Source organism: Pseudophryne corroboree, chromosome 12, assembly GCF_028390025.1.
Source record: "Pseudophryne corroboree isolate aPseCor3 chromosome 12, aPseCor3.hap2, whole genome shotgun sequence".
NCBI classification, from domain to species: domain Eukaryota; kingdom Metazoa; phylum Chordata; class Amphibia; order Anura; family Myobatrachidae; genus Pseudophryne; species Pseudophryne corroboree.
Genome location: NC_086455.1, coordinates 138081511 through 138104390, shown reverse-complemented (window position 1 = coordinate 138104390; position 22880 = coordinate 138081511). Strand labels below are relative to the sequence as shown.

Below are 22880 nucleotides of genomic sequence, written 5' to 3'. Positions count from 1 at the left end.
TTTCACACATTACGTACCTTGCCGACCCAACTGGACGGTTTATGGAATCAACCCGAACCGAGGTTGATCGCCCCCTTCCTGAACAACTGGCCCCCATAATTTGCAGGTGTTACGGACCCTTACAAAAAACCAAGATATTCACGATAGGTTGACGGTAAGGTTTACCGAGCACCTTACTCACTCTGCCCACGCCGACCAATACGACCTGATCACACCGATATGGTGCTGGCGTACTCGACCCAGGGCACCTATTTAACCTTTGTTTACTGGAACATGCGAGGGATATCCGCAGAACACTTACTCTTTCCAGTAAAGGTGAGGTTGTTGGACAATTCCTGAGTGACCAGCGAACTTCCCTTTGTAAAAATAAAAAAATTACACAAATCACGTCAGAATGTACAAATAGCGTTTATGACCTTCGTACACAAATAGTACTGGTCAGGTTTACTAATGCACACAATTACGTGCGGTACAATCGTTCAGCACATAAGCAACTAATCTTATGTACGGAGCGACCAGTGGAATCGAAAATTGCGGCTGCGAATTCCTTCACCCTTTTAGGTGTTGTGCCTGTGGACTGTATAGCGGACTTCCTTGTCTGCTGTACCTGAACCTGCTGGTCTGCTATGACCTCCTGGTCTGTTACAGTATGACCTCCTGGTCTGCTATACTCTAATGCTCAAATTTTATGTTTAACCAAGGATGCCTCCCTAGCCACCGTGCATGTCACTTACACGTATGTACCTCACGAGAACTCGATGATTTCTTTTGGTTCAACCTCAAAATTGTATGTAAAAACAAACACTCACCACATGTACACTTTTGTTTCTATTTCTATTTCTGCGCAGAAATTTCTCTTTAGACCAGATGTGTTACAAATTAGGAGAAGGATCTATTAATTTAAATTTCGAATGTTAAAATAAATTTTCGCTATTTATCGCCTGTTGCGTTATTTATCGCGTGTTGTTTGAGTTACGTGGGCGTACCCAGACGCTCCGTTGCGTAATTTACGCTGCGTGCGTCGGCCTTTGCGTACGCGAGTCTCTCCCTTTGTTAGAGACACGTGTACACCAGTCTTTGTCTACCGTAACACAACTAACACGTTTTATCAATGTAGATGATCCTCGATCATCTACCAAGCACCACACCAATCTCTCCTTATACCTTTAGGTAGAGTTGCATGTATTTCTATACCTTAACTGTATTACCTTTACTTTTACACTTTAACTATGAAATAGCGACAAATCTCTCTTAGTACGTTTATCAATTATACAATGGCAAACAGGAGAGTGATATATGAAAATACACGAATGAAAAGAAATGCAGATATGCGTGCGTGTGTACGCAAGACAGAAATAAACAGTTTTAAAAGGACACTATCGTTTTGTTCTTACCTCCGGTCCCGGATTCCTTCAGCACCCTTTACTAAGCGAAGCAGACGCTTATCCAAACAGCACTACGAGGAATATGATCTCCCGCCCTTTGCTGCTGGATAATGTCTGCTGAAATTACCTAGTGCAGATATGTGAAGGACGGGCGAGCCGCCAATTGATAAAACTGAATATGTATCGTATATAAAACCCTTTATGAGGTCTAAGAACACTGTACGCTATTTACGTATGAAGTACCGTAAGGGTACGCTCGTTGCGTAACAATCGCTTAGCCGTAGTCGAGACGCTCAAGCGTCACGTTCGCTCACGGCCAAGAGATCACAGGCAGGCACGCTATTGGCTGCTGACTAACGTAATGATTCGCTATAGCGTAGCGGACGCTCGGGACCACGAGATCACCAGCGGCGCTGACGCTCACAATGTTAAACCTTTAAATCTAAACCATAAACAATGTAATATGCTGTAAAACCTTAGTGTAGAGATAGGGTGTAGATGCAACACAGTGTAACCTTATTAACTAAAAAGCTGTTTGAGCGTCACCGACGCTCTGAGAATACTTAACACTATAAGAAATACACAGATACCTGGGCTTAGGGTCCAACGCCTAATATATATATATTATGAATGATATACTTGCAAAAGAATTAATACAAATACAAATCATACACTACAATATAACATAGACTACCTAACCAGATAACTACACAGGAAATATAATACAATTACTATTTAAGGGAAAATAAGAGAGAAAGAGGAGAAGAGAGAGAGAGAGAGAGAGAGAGAGATTGGCCCACAATAACAAGAAGATCAATATAGTTGCGGAGAAACACTTACGCACAAGGGGAAACGATCGCATGCGCCTCTGGACATCCAGCTCCCGATTTTCAGCAATGATAACCGTTGAAGAGTGAGAGCTGGATGTGATCGGCCTGTCTATTTATGCCCCACACACAATGCAATTCAATGGTCCCTACAATCTCATTGTTCATTGGACACAGGAATTCCTCCTCGCATTATAACAAAAGGTCATAGGTTGATTCATACAGGTGGGCCGTGACTATTTCCAACAGCTCAGGTGGGAGGGAAACTGGGTTTCCCGCCGCATGGATAAGTAAGTGCAAATACAGTAAATGTTCATAAACTTCTTATGTCCATAACTATTCGCACGAGCGATTAATCCGCTTCAAACCAACACCGGAATATTGCTAATTAAATACTCTTCCGATGGGTACTAAACACCACTGTATTACTCCTGTCTGACCCTTCGTATCAAACAAAGAGGGATTTCTCTGTTCACGAACATTCTATATTAACCAAACTTTCAGAATCTATCAAAGGGACCATGATCTACAAAATACATTATATAGTGAAAATATGTAACGATTGAGTCGCACGCTACGATCACTTAAACTCTACCGTAAATACGCATACCGTGCGCCTGCGGGTGCCCGCGACTGTGAGTATGCGCACGTACGGGAGAGCGTACGCATGCGCAGCACGGACCTGTGTGAGGTGCAAATATGGTAGTGTGCATAGAGATTGTCACAACTGAGGGCCTGAGCTGACGGGAGGCAGCCTCAGTTGTAGGGGCTGAGATGTACCGGAACCTGGGAGGTTGTATCAGACCCCTGGACATGTAAGTAACATGAATAATAACTGCCCGAAGGCGTGACCACGACAACTTGGATAAAAGTCAATGATGTTTATTATGACAACTCCGCAACACAGCAGCAGTAAAAGAAAACGTAAAAGTCAGCAAAGAATAAATACAGTTCCTGGGTACTACAGGATGGCAGGAGCCACAGGGCACTGGTAGTGTGAGATAGTTCTTATGATCTTCTAGATGGAAAGTCCTTACCAGGCCCGACTGTAGCAATGGAGATAACCCAGGATTGTGCCAGCTGGTGTTCCAGGAAAAGCTGGGTTGCTGAAGATAAAACAGCTGCTGTGGATACTGGCTGGAACCAGACTGTTGTTAGCACGGAGTGGATACTGGCTGGAACCAGTTAAATAATAAATGAACTTGGGAGCGATGAAATATGAACTGAAATGTAGAACTTGAGAGCGGAGAAATAATAATACCGGTGGAGAGTGGTAAAGTGTAGAAAGGACACCGGCCCTTTAAGGGAAGCTGTACTCTGCTGGAAGCTGAGCTGGAAGCAGGTAATGTTGTAGCTGGAAACAGATGAATCCACAATGGATTGGAGAGTCAGGCTACACCGCAGGTGGAATGCTGGTGCGGGTCTCTATGGTGGAAGTCTTGAGACAGGAGCTGGAACCTGGAAGACAATCACAGGAGAGAGACAAACAGGAACTAGGTTTGACAACCAAAGCACTGACGCCTTCCTTGCTCAGGCACAGTGTATTTATACCTGCAGCAAGGAAGGGATTGGCTAGGCAATTATGCAGATTATCAATACTGAGAACAGATTGGTGGAAATGATCAGCTGACAGAATCCAAGATGGCTGCGCCCATGCAGACACTTGGAGGGAAGTTTGGTTTGTAATCCATGTGGTAATGAAAACAGTAATGGCGGCGCCGGCCACCGGAGACAGGAGGCGCCAGGCTGACAGATGCACATCCAACCACGCGGACACAGCGGAGGCCGCGGCTGACGTAATCGCCACTCAGACACTCTGCATGCAGAAGTTCAGGGACGGCGGCGGAGGCCGCGGGAGACGCCATGCCAGGTGTAATATGGCGTTTACTGTGACAGCGTCCCAGAGTGACAGGAGAGGATACAGGAATGTACACATCAGGATAACAGATGGGATCCGGTCCTGGAGCGCTGAGCCAGCCTTAGGAGGCATCTGATGGGTAAGAAATGGCGTCCAGATACCCGGATCGTGACAGCACCCCCCCCCTTTAGGAGTGGCCCCAGGACACTTCTTTGGCTTTTGAGGAAACTTGGAATGGAATCTCCGGACCAAGGCAGGAGCATGGACATCAGAAGCATTGGTCCATGAACGTTCCTCAGGACCATAACCCTTCCAGTCAATAAGATATTGTAGTTGACCGTAACGGTGACGTGAGTCCAGGATCTTGGCCACTTCATACTCAACGCCTCGTTGAGTTTGGACTTTCGGAGTTGGAGGAAGTGAGGAATGAAACCGATTCAAGATCAGCGGTTTCAACAGGGAAACATGGAATGTCCTGGGTATTTTTAAGAAGGGAGGCAACTGGAGTCTGTAAGCAACAGGATTGATGACTTGTTCAATCTTGAAAGGACCGATATAGCGAGGTGCAAACTTCATACTGGGAACTCTTAACCTTAAATTCTTCGTGGATAACCATACCCGATCACCCACCTTGAGAGCAGGAACTGCTCGACGCTTCTTATCCGCAAACTTCTTGTACCTGAACGATGCCTTGAGCAGAGCTGATCGTACGCTCTTCCAGATATTGGCAAACTGATGCAAGGTGATATCCACTGCGGGAACAGAAGTTGCTGGAAGCGGTTGGAACTCAGGGACTTTAGGGTGGAATCCAAAGTTAGTGAAGAATGGTGTTGAAGCAGATGAAGAATGATACTGGTTGTTATGACAGAACTCGGCCCAGGGAAGTAATTGAACCCAGTCATCTTGAGAGGAGGACACATAGATGCGGAGGAAGGCCTCCAAGTCCTGATTCACCCTCTCGGTTTGACCATTGGTCTGAGGATGGTAAGCCGTGGAAAACTTTAGCTTGACTTGGAGGACTTGACATAAACTTCGCCAGAATTTGGCTGTGAATTGAACTCCTCGATCTGAGATAATTTCTTCAGGAAGACCGTGGAGTCGGAAGATCTCTTGTATGAATACTTGAGCCAACTTGGAAGCTGACGGAAGACCGGTGAGAGGAATGAAGTGTGCCATCTTGGTGAACCGGTCAACTACCACCCAGATGGTATTGAACTTGTTGCACATGGGTAAGTCTGTAATGAAATCCATCGACAAGTGGGTCCATGGTCGACGGGGAACGGATAGTGGAACCAGTTGCCCCGCAGGCGACTGGCGGGATACTTTATGTTGGGCACACTTTGGGCAAGATGCAATAAACTCCAAGACGTCCTTTTTCAGAGTTGGCCACCAATAGGACCTAGAGATAAACTCCAGGGTTTTTTGGATACCTGTATGTCCGGCAAAACGGGAAGCATGGGCCCAATGCATGAGCTTCTTCCTTAGCATCGGCTTCACAAAACTTTTCCCTGATGGGGGCGTAGAGTCCATCCCTACCGTGGAGAATGCCAACGGATTTATAATAGGATGCTTGTCTGAAGACTCTGACTCATTTTCTTGCTCCCATGAGCGGGAAAGGGCATCGGCCTTGCGATTCTGAGAGCCCGGACAGAACTGGAGTTTAAAGTCGAACCTGGAAAAGAAAAGTGCCCATCTGGCCTGACGAGGGTTGAGACATTGTGCGCCCTTCAGGTATAAAAGGTTCTTGTGGTCTGTAAGTATGGTGATTGAATGAGAAGCTCCCTCCAACAGATACCTCCACTCTTCTAGAGCGAGCTTGATGGCTAGCAACTCCTGGTCGCCAATGGCATAGTTGCGCTCAGCTGGGGAGAACTTCCGGGAGAAGAAACTGCAAGGGTGTAAATGGCCATCTTTAGCCCTCTGAGATAACACCGCTCCTACTCCAACGGAGGAGGCATCCACCTCTAAGATGAAAGGAGAGTCGATGTCAGGCTGTTTCAGAACAGGCGCAGAGATGAACCTTTGTTTTAAAAGATGAAATGCTTGCATGGCTTCTTCAGACCACTTGGACGGGTTAGCACCCTTCTTAGTGAAAGCAGTAATAGGCGCCACAATGGTGGAAAAGTCTCGTATAAACTTTCGGTAATAGTTGGCGAACCCTAAGAACCTCTGGACCCCTTTGAGGGTTAAGGGTACCGGCCAATTTTGGATTGCTAGTAGTTTCTCAGGATCCATCTCTAGTCCGGAACCGGACACAATGTACCCTAGAAACGGAATGGACTTGACTTCAAAGACGCATTTTTCTAATTTGCAATAGAGATGATTGACACGGAGACGGGACAGAACCTCTTTAACCCAAAAACGATGTTCCTCTAAATCGTTGGCAAAAATGAGGATATCATCTAGATAGACCACGACATGACGGTATAGAATGTCTCTGAAGATCTCATTGACAAAATGCTGGAAGACAGCTGGAGCATTGCTCAATCCGAAGGGCATGACGAGGTACTCATAATGTCCGTCACGGGTGTTAAAGGCGGTCTTCCACTCGTCACCCTCACGGATCCGGATGAGATTGTATGCACCTCGCAAGTCCAGCTTTGTAAAGATGGTAGCTCCGCTAACTCTGTCAAAGAGCTCAGTAATCAGGGGTAAAGGATAACGGTTCTTGATGGTAATGTCGTTCAAACCTCTGTAGTCGATGCACGGCCGCAGACCACCATCTTTCTTTTTTACAAAAAAGAAGCCTGCGCCGGCTGGAGAAGAAGGTCGAATGAACCCCTTTGCTAGGTTCTCTTTAATATATTCCTCCATAGAATGCGTCTCAGGCAGAGACAACGGATAAGTTCGGCCTCGAGGTGGAACCTTCCCTGGAACGAGATCAATCGGACAGTCCCATTCTCTATGAGGAGGAAGGATATCAGCAGAAGCTTTACTGAACACATCCGTGAAATCTTGATATGGAGGAGGTGGAACATCAGACGACCTGGGGGAGGAAGAACAGACAGGCAATACTTTAAACAAACATGTCTCAGCACAGGAGGAACCCCATGCCAGGATTTGCGTAGTCGTCCAATCAATTGTAGGATTGTGAAGACGGAGCCATGGAAGGCCCAGGACCACAGGATGTGTGGCTCTTGGAATCACTAAAAAAGAAATAAGTTCGGAATGAAGAACTCCCACTCTCAGACGAACTGGTAGAGTCCTTAAAGAAATAACTGCATCAAAAATTTTGCTGCCATCCACGGCAGTTAAACAAATGGACGAAGGAAGTCTCTCGGTGGGTAGGGACCACCGTTTAACATAGGCTTCGGTAATAAAGTTCCCAGCTGCTCCGGAATCAAGGAGGGCAATGACGTTCCGATAACGTTGAGCAACTTGGAGTGAGACTGGGAGATTACAATCTTGAGGAGATGGAGAGGAGATCATTACTCCTAGCCGGCCCTCTCCTTGGCGAGCTAGGATTTGGAGTTTCCCGGACGTTTGGGACAGGCATTAATGGTGTGAGACGGAGCTGCACAATAGAGACAGAGAAACTCGGAGAGACGTCTTCGGCGCTCAGCAGAAGTTAAACGGGAACGGCCAAGTTGCATGGGCTCATCTTTAGATGGTGACAGTTGACGAGGAGGAGGAGCAGAAGATTTTGGAGCAGATGATTTCCACGCTCAGTTGCTCTCTCTCTGAAACGTAAATCAACTTTCGTGCAGAGTGAGATTAGCTCATCTAACTTAGAAGGTAAGTCTCTGGTAGCTAACTCATCTTTAATACGCTCAGATAAGCCATGCCAGAATGCAGCATACAGGGCCTCGTCGTTCCATGCCAGTTCGGATGCCAGGATCTGGAACTGTATCAGATATTGTCCTACAGTACATGACCCCTGGCGTAAACGGAGAATCTCGGATGAAGCTGAGGTTACCCGGCCTGGCTCGTCGAAGATGCGCCTGAATGTTGACACGAAGGCAGTGTAGGAAGATAGCAGGGTGTCGGACCTCTCCCATAACGGTGATGCCCAATCAAGGGCTGAGCCACTGAGAAGAGAAATAATGTAGGCAATTTTTGTACGGTCACTGGGAAAATTGCCAGGTTGTAGCTCAAACTGAATCTCACACTGGTTGAGAAATCCCCTGCAGAATCTTGGAGATCCGTCAAATTTTGCTGGCGTTGGAAGATGAAGACGTGGAGCAGAAATGGGTAAGGTGGGTGGGGTTATAGCTGGAGTCACTGTGGTTGACGCACCAGACGCGCCTGATCCACGGAGAGTTGTCTGAATCCCATCCAGCCGAGTAGAGAGATCCTGGAGACAGCGGATGATGTGGCCCTGTGCAGCCTCCTGATGTTCTAGTCGGGCTGCCAGTTCTTGCATCGGCCTGGCCGCTTGATCCTGGTCTCCGGCTGGATTCATTAGGTCAGTGCTTACTGTCACAACTGAGGGCCTGAGCTGACGGGAGGCAGCCTCAGTTGTAGGGGCTGAGATGTACCGGAACCTGGGAGGTTGTATCAGACCCCTGGACATGTAAGTAACATGAATAATAACTGCCCGAAGGCGTGACCACGACAACTTGGATAAAAGTCAATGATGTTTATTATGACAACTCCGCAACACAGCAGCAGTAAAAGAAAACGTAAAAGTCAGCAAAGAATAAATACAGTTCCTGGGTACTACAGGATGGCAGGAGCCACAGGGCACTGGTAGTGTGAGATAGTTCTTATGATCTTCTAGATGGAAAGTCCTTACCAGGCCCGACTGTAGCAATGGAGATAACCCAGGATTGTGCCAGCTGGTGTTCCAGGAAAAGCTGGGTTGCTGAAGATAAAACAGCTGCTGTGGATACTGGCTGGAACCAGACTGTTGTTAGCACGGAGTGGATACTGGCTGGAACCAGTTAAATAATAAATGAACTTGGGAGCGATGAAATATGAACTGAAATGTAGAACTTGAGAGCGGAGAAATAATAATACCGGTGGAGAGTGGTAAAGTGTAGAAAGGACACCGGCCCTTTAAGGGAAGCTGTACTCTGCTGGAAGCTGAGCTGGAAGCAGGTAATGTTGTAGCTGGAAACAGATGAATCCACAATGGATTGGAGAGTCAGGCTACACCGCAGGTGGAATGCTGGTGCGGGTCTCTATGGTGGAAGTCTTGAGACAGGAGCTGGAACCTGGAAGACAATCACAGGAGAGAGACAAACAGGAACTAGGTTTGACAACCAAAGCACTGACGCCTTCCTTGCTCAGGCACAGTGTATTTATACCTGCAGCAAGGAAGGGATTGGCTAGGCAATTATGCAGATTATCAATACTGAGAACAGATTGGTGGAAATGATCAGCTGACAGAATCCAAGATGGCTGCGCCCATGCAGACACTTGGAGGGAAGTTTGGTTTGTAATCCATGTGGTAATGAAAACAGTAATGGCGGCGCCGGCCACCGGAGACAGGAGGCGCCAGGCTGACAGATGCACATCCAACCACGCGGACACAGCGGAGGCCGCGGCTGACGTAATCGCCACTCAGACACTCTGCATGCAGAAGTTCAGGGACGGCGGCGGAGGCCGCGGGAGACGCCATGCCAGGTGTAATATGGCGTTTACTGTGACAGCGTCCCAGAGTGACAGGAGAGGATACAGGAATGTACACATCAGGATAACAGATGGGATCCGGTCCTGGAGCGCTGAGCCAGCCTTAGGAGGCATCTGATGGGTAAGAAATGGCGTCCAGATACCCGGATCGTGACAGAGATATTTTTCTGACTTTGACACTATGGACTGACCCGCCCGTTCCCCAGACCTGAATCCAATTGAGCACATCTTGGACATCATGTCTCGCTCCATTCACCAAGGCCACGTTGCACACTGACTGTCCAGGAGTTGGCGGATGCTTTAGTCCAGGTCTGGGAGGAGATCCCTCAGGAGACCATCCGCCACCTCATCAGGAGCATGCCCAGGCATTATAGGGAGGTCATACAGGCACATGGAGGCCACACACACTACTGAGCCTCATTTTAACTTGTTTTAAGGACATTACATCAAAGTTGGATCAGCCTGTAGTGTGTTTTTCCACTTTAATTTTGAGTGTGACTCCAAATCCAGACCTCCATGGGTTAATAAATTTGATTTCCATTGATAATTTTAGTGTGATTTTGTTGTCAGCACATTCAACTATGTAAAGAACAAAGTATTTAATAAGAATATTTCATTCATTCAGATCTAGGATGTGTTATTTTAGTGTTCCCTTTATTTTCTTGAGCAGTATATATATATATATATATATATATATATATTGTAGAAGAGCCGCACTCACATGTTGTTAATAATCATAGTTGCTGGGGTGCAAAATCCAGGAACAGGTCCTATCAGAATAAAGTTCCACGATACATGTGCACAAATAAGGATGCACTCACCAGACTTCTCCGGGGTGAAATTGATAGATTTTAATCCAGACAGCACATACTCACAAACAGAAGGTCAACGTTTCGGCTCACAGCGAGATACTGGTAATCTGGTCTTGACAAAGGCTCTGCTGTGAGCCGAAACGTTGACCTTCTGTTTGTGGGTATGTGCGGTCTGGATTAAAATCTATCAATATCACCCTGGAGAAGTCTGGTGAGTGCATCCTTATTTGTGTATATATATATATATATAGTCAATCAATCAATCAATCAATCAATCAATCACAGCGCGGTCTCAGACCGGTGGATATAGCAGAATACTCATACAATAAACTGTGCAATGTACACCTTTTCTCAACTAATGTCTCGTATGGGCCCTACACACATAAAGATCCGCAGCCGAGCTGCCCGACGGCGGATACGGCCGACGCGCAACCCGGCGGTGGTGGGGGCAGTGACGGGGGAGTGAAGTTTCTTCACTCCCCCCGTCACCTGGCTCCATTAAAGTGCAGGCAAATATGGACAAGATCATCCATATTGGCCTGCATGTACAGCCGACGGGGCACCAGCGATGAACGAGCGCGGGGCTGCACATCGTTCATCGCTGGTGACTCCACACTCAAAGATATGAACGTTATCTCATTCAATAATGAACAAGATCGTTCATATCTTTGAGGAATATCGGCCAGTGTGTAGGGCATATAAGACATGTACGATACTCAAGTGAATGTAAACTCTCAGCGCTGTACATAGGCAGCTTTACATGGGAGACCTTGCCCTGCGATCCCGGGGACCTGCTGCAGCTATGGCGCCCAGAGTCTCTGTGATGGAGTGAGGGAGAGAGAGGCAGCTCCAGGGTGGAAAATCTGCAAGGAGATGGCTCCCTGGCCCGGGGGAGGGGCTACAGGTCAAACACCGCCTCCTCTATGCTGGTCTTCCACCCCAGGTACTGTGGAGTCTAATTAAACAGGTGTTAGTACACCTGACCTCCGATTGCCCTGGTGGTCTAGTGGGGTCCCTGCCCAGTGACAATGTCCACCTCAGCGCCATGTACCGTCTCCCCAGACCGCGGATAGAATGCGATTTAATGGCGGGTCCCATCTAGGAGATCCTCTTACCTCCTACCCATAGCAGCAACGCGATCCATGAGAGCAGTCTGCGACCGTGCCAAGTCGGGACGCCTCCGCTGCAGGTACCTGGGAACCAGGCCAACGGGCGTGTGCGGCGCCGCTTGGGAAGTGATGGAGCTGCAGTGCTGAATGTCACACTGATACTGTACAGAGCTGTCAGCCCTGTTAGAAAAGTCTTTCTGTTTAAAAACTTTCAGGGCTGCTTCAGCGCAGCCCCCCTGTTCAGTGGCCTGCTGCTGCAGGCACCAACTCAAAACTGAGCTCTCAGTGCCTGTAGGCAGGGTTATGGAGGAGGTCCTTATGCATCCTGAGAAAGCTAAAGCTTTACCTGTTGGTGCCTCTGGACCCACTCTACACCCTGATGTTTCCCTGTGGAAACCAATGTACCCTGCTGCAGAAATAAATGTATCCAGGACTTAACTCTAAATAGTGCCCTTATCAACGTGTCATCTGAAATACAGGAACCTAGCTAGATAGGATAAATTTATATAATGTGATAGTATTAGGAATGTCAGGGACCCATGTGTTGAAGTCACCTGGCTGCGTTACATCATACTTACCTACATTTTATTTCTCCTCTCCGGGAAAAGCCCGGAGAGGAGACGCTGCAGTGTCTTCGAGGAGCGGGGCCGGACTGTGACATCACTAAGCCCCGCCCCCACATCGGGAAATGCCACGATTCGCGGGTCCGCGGGAAGGGGGTGGGTCTAATATGACGCGATTCGCGTCATTTCAACCCCTTCTCCACCCGACGGACCCGCAAATGCGAGAGGTTATCTCTCCATCCTGCTCGCATCACTAGGGTGCGAGCAGGAAGCGGGAGTCCTGCCCACTCTTCCGGGAGGTGCCGGGGGCTACCCCAAAAAACGGGAGCCTCCCGCAGCTTCCGGGAGAGGAGATAAGTATGCGGTACATGGGACCCCGCATATTTGCACAAATGTGTGTTAAGAACTTCAATTATACTCCATGTTAATTGTGAGCTTTATTTAAATTCTTTGTACTATCAGTGTTTTTTTGTGCTAGGAGTGTGCATCTGCATCTCTCTTCCTCCAGCATAGTATTAGAAGCCTCAGCATGATAGTACCCAGTGCCGGCCTACCGCATACGCGCGGTACCCGGCCGCGTTGAGCGCCAAGCCTGTAGAGGGCGCTGCTACAAAGATGGATTCACTTTTTAAATCTGATCGGGTTCTGCAGGACGCGCTGTGAAACACAGTTCTGTGTGCGCCTCAGCCAATACTGAAATGCTATTGGCTGAGGCACACAGAGGACGAGTGACTCACAGCGCGTCCTGCAGGACCCGATCGTTCCCCAGTGCCGCCTCACCAGTCACTCGCCGCCAGCACGTCTAAGGCGCCTCCTGACACCTGATACTTCCGTCCTCCTTGCCCGCCGACGCGCCGCTGAGCACCATGCTGTGTGACAGTTGTCTGCCTGCACACAGCAAGATCACTGCCTGATTATCACAGACTAAAGTACTGTCCTCCTACCCCCCATATAAGAGATCCTGGGCAGGTACACCTTAAAAGCAAGCGCTGAGGAGAGGAGAAGGGGGGGGGGGGGGGGGGGGTTCTGTCCTATGACAGAGGTTAAAAGGAATCTGTCTCTGCATTGCTGCCAGCTTTACCTGTAATATGTGTGTGTGTGTCCTTGTACAATGTCCCTCGTCTCTTTCTGTCACCCACTATCTCCCTGTCACCCGTGCCTCAGTCACCCACTATCTACCAGCCACCCGTGCCTCAGTCACCCACTATCTCCCTATCACCATACTTGCCTACCTGACCCTCTCCATGAGGGAGACAATGCTCTGTTCCTGGACTTTCCTGGTAATGTATGATTGCCATCACCTGTGGTGAGCTGGTTATTTGATAAGAAAGGTGTTTCACCACAGGTGATGGCAATCATACATTACCAGGAAAGTCCAGGAACAGAGCATTTTCTCCCTCATGGAGAGGGTCAGGTAGGCAAGTATGCCTATCACCCCTGTATCCCCAGTTACCTATTTCCCTGGCACCCACTATCACCCTGTACCCTTGCGGGTACAATTGTGAGACCACACCCCTTTTGTTGCGCGCACCCAAGGCATGCAATGTCCCTTTTAAAAGTTTATCCCATCAAGGGGCGCCAAAATTTATTTTTGCTTACCATAAAAACCCCGTTCGGGCCGGCCCTGATGAAGTGATAAATTGGAAGGTGATAAAGTACAGCCAATCGGCTCCTAACTGTCATTTTTCTAACCCAGCCTGTGATATGGTAGTTAGGTTCTGATTGGCTGGTCCTTTATCACTTCATCAGGCTTAATAAATCTGCCCCTTAGTTCCTAGTGAGGCAGGCACGATGAGGAGATAATTTCTAAAATACAGGATCCGCCCACCACATCAATCTTTCCTGAAACCCCGCTTTCAACACGCCGCTCTCGCATAGCTAGTAGCTCCACCCACATGGCCCAATATTGACATAACACCGCCTCTCCTCTCCTGTCTGTTCTCCCAGCCTCAACCTAGAGCGTTTCCCAGGTCCTCTTCTCGCCACGCCCACCCAGCCTCATTCCCTCGTCACGCCTCCCCGCCTCGTCCCCAAGACCAAAGCGCGGGATATCCCACTAGCCCCGCCTACTCTGCAGGACACCTCCCACTCATGCGGGTCGGTCTGTATCCTGGGTGACGTCAGTTCCGTCGGCAACCATCGAGGCGGTTCGGTTCCGGACACATACTTCCGGCCCGTCACCCCGGCAACCGGAGGAAGGAGAGGAAGTACCGGGAGAACAACGAGGTATAGTCACCCCTCACTCTAACAGATGCCGGCGCATGTCCGCGCACGTGTTCCCTCACCCTGCTGCCCCCTGTACAGTCACTGTGCCCGGGATATGGGATTATCAGCCCTGTGCAACATGGGGACTGTGCTGTGACCCTGTACATCCCTGTGTAACATAGGAGCTGTGCCCCCCGTACATCCCTGTGTAACAAGGGGGCAGTGCTGTACCCCCAGTACATCCCTGTGTAACATGGGAGCTGTGCTGTGCCCCCATACAGCCCTGTGTAACATGGGGGCTGTGCTGTGTACCCCCATACATCCCTGTGTAACATGGGAGCTGTGCTGTGCCCCCGTACATCCCTGTGTAACATGGGAGCTGTGCTGTACCCCCAGTACATCCCTGTGTAACAAGGCGGCAGTGCTGTGTACCCCCCATACATCCCTGTGTAACATGGGAGAAGTGTTGTGACCCCCATACAGCCCTGTGTAACATGGGAGAAGTGTTGTGACCCCCATACAGCCCTGTGTAACATGGGGGCAGTGCTGTGACCCTGTACATCCCTGTGTAACATGGGGGCAGTGCTGTGACCCTGTACATCCCTGTGTGACATGGGAGAAGTGTTGTGACCCCCATACAGCCCTGTGTAACATGGGAGAAGTGCTGTGACCCTGTACATCCCTGTGTAACATGGGAGAAGTGTTGTGAGCCCCCATACATCCCTGTGTAACATGGGGGCAGTGCTGTGACCCTGTACATCCCTGTGTGACATGGGGGCAGTGCTGTGACCCTGTACATCCCTGTGTGACATGGGGGCAGTGCTGTGACCCTGTACATCCCTGTTTGACATGGGGGCAGTGCTGTGACCCTGTACATCCCTGTGTGACATGGGGGCAGTGCTGTGACCCTGTACATCCCTGTGTGACATGGGGGCAGTGCTGTGCCCCTCGTACATCCTTGTGTAACATGGGAACTGTGATGCGCCACCCCATACAGCCCTGTGTAACATGGGAGCTGTGCCCCCCCCTTACATCCTTGTGTAACATGGGGGCAGTGCTGTGCCCCCCGTACATCCCTGTGTAACATGGGGGCAGTGCTGTGCCCCCCGTACATCCCTGTGTAACATGGTGTCAGTGCTGTGCCCCCCCCGTACATCCTTGTGTAACATGGGAACTGTGATGTGCCCCCCCCCCCCCCCCATACAGCCCTGTATAACATGGGGGCAGTGCTGTTCTAACAATGCATTTTCTTTCTAGATCATAGGTTCTTAAACTCCTCCCTTAGGACATAAAACATTACGTTCATGTTTTTATAGGTCTCATCACAGAATCATAAGTGAAATAATTAGTTCCATCTGTGGATCTATTAAAATGTCAGCGAGTAATGAATACACCTGTGCACCTGCTGGGTGACCTGGAAAATGTGAGCTCTTTGGGGTCCCGTGGAAGGATTTTGAGAACCACTGTTCTAGATTCATTTCATTTCCCTTTGGATATTTTATAAGCTTGGACGAATTCCAGTAGCCAGATAGCCGGTGCACCTAGAATATTACTGCTGGTGCTTAACTTCTGTTGGTCCTTTTAATTGATGTTAACAAATGTGCATCCTCACTAGTTGCTTAGAAATTTCCAGGCTCAGAGAGTTGCTTAAAGCCCACACACTGGGTGATTTTGAGCTGAAAGCGGGTCACTTTTGGTGTGTTGAGCTGTTTTCAGCTGAAATCCGCCCAGTGTGTATGCACAAGTGATGAGCGCTCCCGTTTCATCGCTGGGGGCCACCGTTCATCTACTGGTATTACCAGTAGATGAGCGGCGGGGTGAGCGGTTTTCCATAGCGTCCTGCTATGGAAATCCGCTCACCCCCGCTGACGTCGCTGGGCAGGGGGGAAAAGCGCTCAGTGTGTATGCACTGAGTGCTTTTCAGCCCAGCGATGTCAGCGATCATCGCTATGCATACACGCTGGGATTTGCGCTTTACTGGCATCTTGTCCACTCCAGATGTTATATTAGTATCCTAAAACCAGTGGTGTATTCCAGCAGCGTAAGGACAACGTACATTCAGCTATTTTTACAATCATTATGTTGGAGAGGGTATAAATTGCTCTGGGTATTCCCTGTGTAACTTACGTTATGGCATTTTCCTCTAGCCATGGACGAGCCGGAGATGGCGGAACTGGAGAATATGGTGGTGGAGGAGTTGGGTATATCTATGAAAGAGCTGCGCGAGTTTATAGACAAAGAGGTGGAGAAGATTGAGTTTGTGAAGCAGCGGAAAGCTCAGTTACTGGAGCTGGAGCAGTTGGTGAAACAGAAAGAAGAAGAGGCGGCCCACGTGGACAGTTTGTGCAATAATGCTTCAATGTAGGTGTTCTGTGTATAGACCTGATCATTTTGTTGGTATTTATATGCACTCAGAAAAATGTTTAACAACAGTGATTTTTATGTTGCAGGAAAATATCAACTATCCACTGATTAGTTGATGGAAGACCCAGGGCTACACATTTCTTTATTTTATTTATCTCATAGTACTCTTGGCACCTTGATTCTGATTTGCTATTTTTGTGTACTCTGTGGTGTATAGTTGTCACGAAATGTATAAAAAGAAGAATATGCACAGTGGTGCAGGGCTGTGAAATCTGTAAGTCACACCCTAGACTCTGACTCCTCATTGTTACTAATAGAGATGTCTGAGTGAAAGGTTGTCACGTTGTAAGGCTCGGTACACACTATACCAGGGGTAAGGGAACTTTTTTACCTTTTACCCCAAAATATATTTAGATACGCTGTGTGTATGTGTGTGTGTGTGTGTGTGTGTGTATGTATGTATGTATATATGTGTGTATATATCTATATCTATCTATCTATATCTATCTATATATATATATCTATATCTATGTATATATATATATAATTTTCGCCAATTTATTTTTTGGCAATGAATGGGTTAATTAACACTTTCTCCCCAAAACACCAGAATGAATGATGTAAGAAAGATGGAAAGGGGGGGGGGGGGGGGGGGAGACACGACTTTTAGGAGACAGATGGTCACATCCTCACCTCAGTAATGTCAGTGGGAATTTCCCACTGTTATGTGGGCCACTGTCTGATCCTGCAGAACTCCGTCAGCGGTCAGCCACAGAACACTTAAAGTTCTGTGTGTGGGTTGGTGGGCCGCAGGAGGACAGGACAGCGCAGGACTGGCGGGTGTGTGGGGGCGCGGTGTGACGTCAGCACAGCACAGGGTGGCCAGGAGCACAGCACAGTGCGAGCAGGAGGGAGCGCGGTGTGGCGTCGGCACGTCACATCGCGAGCCGGTCGGTGCTGGACAGGGCTGTGTCTCGGCAGCGCGACTGTCCATTACCCCCAGGAATTTCATTTTTACCCCATTTGGGGTAATTTACCCCCTGTTCCCAGACCACTGCACTATACGATGTATTGTGCAATTGTCCGACATGCGACCAATCTGCACAACCATTGTATATTGTGTACACTCAATATATTGCTTACACGTGTCATTAATCGCATCATGATGTGCTGCATGTCAGATGTTGTGATGCGATGTACAATGTGGTGCACATCTTGTAGTGTGTGCGTATGACTGCACATAGCATACAGGAGCAATGATTAATTGGATGTAATTACCCACCATGATCTGTTGAGCCATTGTTCCGAAGAGTGCTTAGTTTGCGTTCAACTACGATGGTGGGAGGACTGTGCATGCACAGGACCCGTTCTGCTCTCACAATGCTCCCTGAGCCACAGCCTGATTGACAGGCTGCAGCCATATGAGGGAGGAGTGAGGGCGGTGCCGTGCAGCATTCCCAATACTGGGGCGTGTCTTCCTCATTTTTTGGGAGTGCAGAGGCCGAGATCTGCATTTTCTGCTGCAGATGTACTGGCCCTTTAAGCTTGAATATCCCGGACGTTACTCAAATGGCTGGTGTTCATGCAAGTGATCTGATGCTGTGTCTTTAGACGCAGCAGCTGATCACACAAGCCATCAGTAGGTGTGTATTCACACACGACACCTCCTGCAACTTTAGCATAGTGCGTTCATCTCTGAATTAGGACCATAGCTCCAAGACCATAAAATACTAGTGTTCATAATGGCGTAAATTGCCATGAGCCCCCTGGGGGTACTACCGGACAACTCATGGTGATCACTGAATTACTGTTTTGGTGACCATCATACTGCAGTACCCCTTGGGTAAATGCAGAGATTAGGTGACTTCAAGACTGCACTTTTTCATTTATTGACTACAGCAAAAGATGTCACAAATTGAGGTATATCTGATGCTCATGGCCCTTTTAAAGATGCAGTGGACATTTACAGTATGTAACTGCTAAACAGGAAAACAATAAGCACAAATATTCTCATTGTAGTGTATCCTAAAGTCTTATGTATCCGCCATGTTGTTCATTTTCTGTATAGATCTAGTACAAGAAAATACATTTATGCAGAAATTCTCCACTTAGCGGTGTTAATTAGTTCTTGAAAACCGAAAAAGCACAAAATGAAAATTGATTTCCCATAAAAATTAATTGAAAATAAAATCCCTGGCTAGGTATGAAAAGGCAGTAAAAAGTGTCACCTTTCCACTTTCCCCATGCCATAAAGTTCTGTCTAGATCCGTGGGTTCCCAAACTTTCTTGAACCAAGGCGCCATAGAGTATCAGTTCTTTTATCATGGCACCTATAGGGGTATATTCAATTAAAGCCGGATCCATACCGACATGTATTTGTCGGAATGGATCCAACAACCCCTATTCAATCATATCTAAAATTCGAATTTTTCAAGTCGAATTTAGATGGGACCCAGAGGAGGCAAGGGGGGGCGAGCCGCGGGGGGACAGCCGGCGGCAGCCAGAAGAGATCAGCGCTACGGAGTAGCGCTGCAGCAGGATGTCACTCAGCCGCCCGACCTCACAGCAGCTTCCACCCGGCTCCAGCAGCGCGCTGGAGCCGGGTGGAAGCTGCCGTGAGGTCGGGCGGCTGAGTGACATCCTGCTGCAGCGCTACTGTAGCGCTGATCTACTCTGGCTGCCGCTGGCTGTCCCCCCGTCTCTCTGCGGCCCCCCCCCCTTCCTCGCCTCCTCTGGGTCCATCTCATTTCAACATAATTTTGATGTCGGATTGAGATGGTCGAAAAGGGGGCCAAAACCTGTCGGATTTTGCCCCATTTTTTACATCAACACGTGGATCGGCAGCTATTCCGTCGATCCACGTGCTTTTCGACAAGTCGAATGCCTCGAGTTTTCGAAAAAAGCTTTGAATAGGTCGAATCACGTTTCGACCTTAAAAAGTCGAAAACTGCCGTCTTTTCGACAGACGGCAATTTTTGACTTCAATTGAATATTTAGACTCTAGTTTTATTTATTTTTGTTGAGCAATGATGCAATTTGATTGGCAGCCACCAGCACTGATTTTGCCTATCACATTGACCATAAATAATTTGAACTTGTCCTGGACCAGCAACCCGTGGCATCCCTGCAAGGGCCTGAGCCACCCCTGCAGATATTAATTTTTCACATTTCTCCAACTATGGCCCCAATTCAGATCTGATTTCAGCAGCAAATTTGTTAGCTAATGGCCAAAACCCATGTGCACTGCGAGGAGCGGGAATGGACAGACAGACAGATATAACGTGTGCAGAGAGAGTTAGATTTGGGTGGGTTATTTTGTTTCTGTGCAGGGTAAATACTGGCTGCTTTATTTTTACATTGTAATTTAGATTTCAGTTTGAACACACCCCCACCCAAATCTAACTCTCTCTGCACATGTTCTATCTGCCCCACCTGCAGTGCACATGGTTTTGCCCATTAGCTAGCAAATTTGCTGCTGCAATCAGATCTGAATGACCCCCCCCCCCCCCCCCATGTTACCAGCTATACTCGCTTCTATAATGGAATCTGCCCAGGTCTAAGCTTACTATTGATTGTTTTTTAAACTAAAGAGTGTTCTATTGAAACATGGATTAGTGTGCAGATGTGTCCTCATACATCTTGCCTCAATACATTGCGCAGCAGGAGATACCTGGCGTGAGTGAGCTGACAGATCCTGTGCAACTCCGTTAAGATCGGGCATCTTTTCTTGCCAAAAAAGGTCTTATTTGCATTGCTATGTATCTGCATATGATGTGCTAAGTTAGTGTTTTCTAGGTAATCGCTGTAACATAGCATTTCGTATGCAGATACAGCCACGGTCGCACATAGAATATAGGCATGCCATATATCATTTTAATCAGCAAAAGTATCGTTTTGCGAATAAGATGCATTTTAATGGAAAAAGTTGCCCTTAAAGATGCTCGGCTCTACGGTGTCACGCCACGGCATGGTGTAACTTGAAAGGGCTGTTTAACGTCAGTGGAGGCTAGGTGTAACTGGACGCATCTGTATATGTAATGAATTGTATGATTATACTGAGCCACTTAGGGATCGATACTGTAGATACGGAAATTGACACAAGGTTGTCAGTACCTCAGTAATATTGGATGATAAGGGGAAGAGGGTACTGAGAATCCGGCGGTTCATGAGTTACTTACAAAGTGCGAATGCTCACAGCAGCATTGTCCAGGTACTGTAATTGAGCCTGGCCTATATTTACCATGAACACCTCACAAAGTTATCATGTGGTTCTGCTAGCTAGTGGGTCATGATCATTTCTGGGTCCTTACAGACACTGAGTATAACATTTGTACTTCAGGGCTCTTGATGGCTGTGAGATGCTGGTGAAAACGTTATATAGTGAGATGGGAATCACCTACAAGGAGAGCAGCTCAGAGGACGAGGCGTCTTCTAAGCCTGTGGAAGTCATTGAGATACCAGATGAGGATGACGACGATGATGTGATCAGTGTGGGATCAGGTAAGTCATATTGACACACCATAAATGACTGCGTAAGATGCTGGATGCTTTGTAGTGGTTATTCTATCTGTTTCCTAATATGTCTGTAAAATGTCACCCATGAAAATAATTTTTGGGCCAGTGATTGATTATATTGCACCTTTTTTTTTGTGCTTGGAATATGTTCCCTCGTCCCTTTCTCTTCTAGTATTCTGCATTTGTCCAAAAATAGCTGGAGGAAGTCTGTTGTGAAAGGTCTCTTCCAATTGAGCTATAAAAATGCTTCCAGAGAACAGATCTGTTGGCAGTGTTATACATGCACATGCATTTAGTAATGGTGCGGTTTCCAAAGTTGTCACTAGTATCCTGCTGCAGCGCTGCTCTCCCCTGTATGCCCCGCGGCTCCCCCCCCCCCCCCCCCCCCCTCCTCCTGTAAGGTCCCTCATCTCAGTCTGACGTTTTTTTTATGTCGGACTGAGATGGTCGGAAACGGGGCCAAATTCGTCAGGATTTGGCCCCGGTTCCCTCAAAAGTTCGTGAATCGGCAGCTATACCGCCGATTCACGTACTATTTGACAAGTTGAATTCCCAGACTTGTCGAAAAAAAAACAGCTGGGATGAAGATTCGACCTTAAAAAGTAGAAAACTGCCGTCTTTTTGACAGACGGCAGTTTCCGACCCTAATTAAATATACCCCGTAGTCTCATTATCACACCAGTAACCTGGTGTGTAGTTGGAGGGACAGATAGCTGCGGCTGTAAAAGGTTCAGTTGTTGGGAGAACAGATTGTGTAATCTTTCATCAGGATTCTGAATATTGGAGAGTGCTGAGTAAATGTTGAACAGATTTGACATATTCTGTAGTTGATTAGGTTGATTATTGGTAGTTGCTGGGATGGAGGCATTGCTGTCCTTAAACTGAGAGATAGCTGGATGGTGTTCAAGAGCAGGAAAGGAGATATGCTGTAAATATAAAGCAATGATGTCCTAGTTACTACCTCTGCCTTGTGTAACACTGGGAGGGAGCAAAAGAAGTATGAAAGAGGGGTTTTTGGGGAACTGAGATGATTTTTCTCTCTGGTAAAGGTTTCACTTTACGCATAGAGTGCACTGCATAGGGAGGGAAGATGGGGAGAAAGGTGAACTTATATCTGGAGAAGATAAAAGCACTGCACAAGACCTTGTAGACCAGGGCGGGGAACCATTTTCCTACCAAGGGCCATTTAGATATTTATAAAATCCTTCGGGGGCCGTACAAAAATGATCAACTTAAAATTACCCTGCCCCCAGTAGTTATGCCCCAGTAGATATGCCCCCAGTAGTGCACTGCCAGATACAGATATGCCGCCACAGTGCCAGATACAGATATGCCGCCACAGTGCCAGATACAGATATGCCGCCACAGTGCCAGATACAGATATGCCGCCACAGTGCCAGATACAGATATGCCGCCACAGTGCCAGATACAGATATGCCGCCACAGTGCCAGATACAGATATGCCGCCACAGTGCCAGATACAGATATGCCGCCACAGTGCCAGATACAGATATGCCGCCACAGTGCCAGATACAGATATGCCCGCCACAGTGCCAGATACAGGTTGAGTATCCCATATCCAAATATCCGAAATACGGAATATTCCGAAATACGGACTTTTTGAGTGAGAGTGAAATAGTGAAACTTTTGTTTTTTGATGGCTCAATG

General features: G+C 47.8%; 1 protein-coding gene across 1 annotated transcript in view; it reads left to right on the top strand.

Moving 5' to 3' along the window:
* Window positions 1-14187: 14187 nt before the first annotated feature.
* The window catches only part of LOC134980997 (histone-lysine N-methyltransferase SETDB1-like), a 134875-nt gene continuing 126182 nt past the window's right edge, over window positions 14188-22880 (top strand). Inside the window, exons 1-3 of the mRNA XM_063948064.1 lie at window positions 14188-14354; window positions 16481-16694; window positions 21037-21197. Of these exons, the coding sequence (XP_063804134.1) occupies window positions 16483-16694; window positions 21037-21197 (373 nt within the window). The 5' untranslated portion in view covers window positions 14188-14354; window positions 16481-16482. The remainder of the gene's footprint in view (window positions 14355-16480; window positions 16695-21036; window positions 21198-22880) is intronic.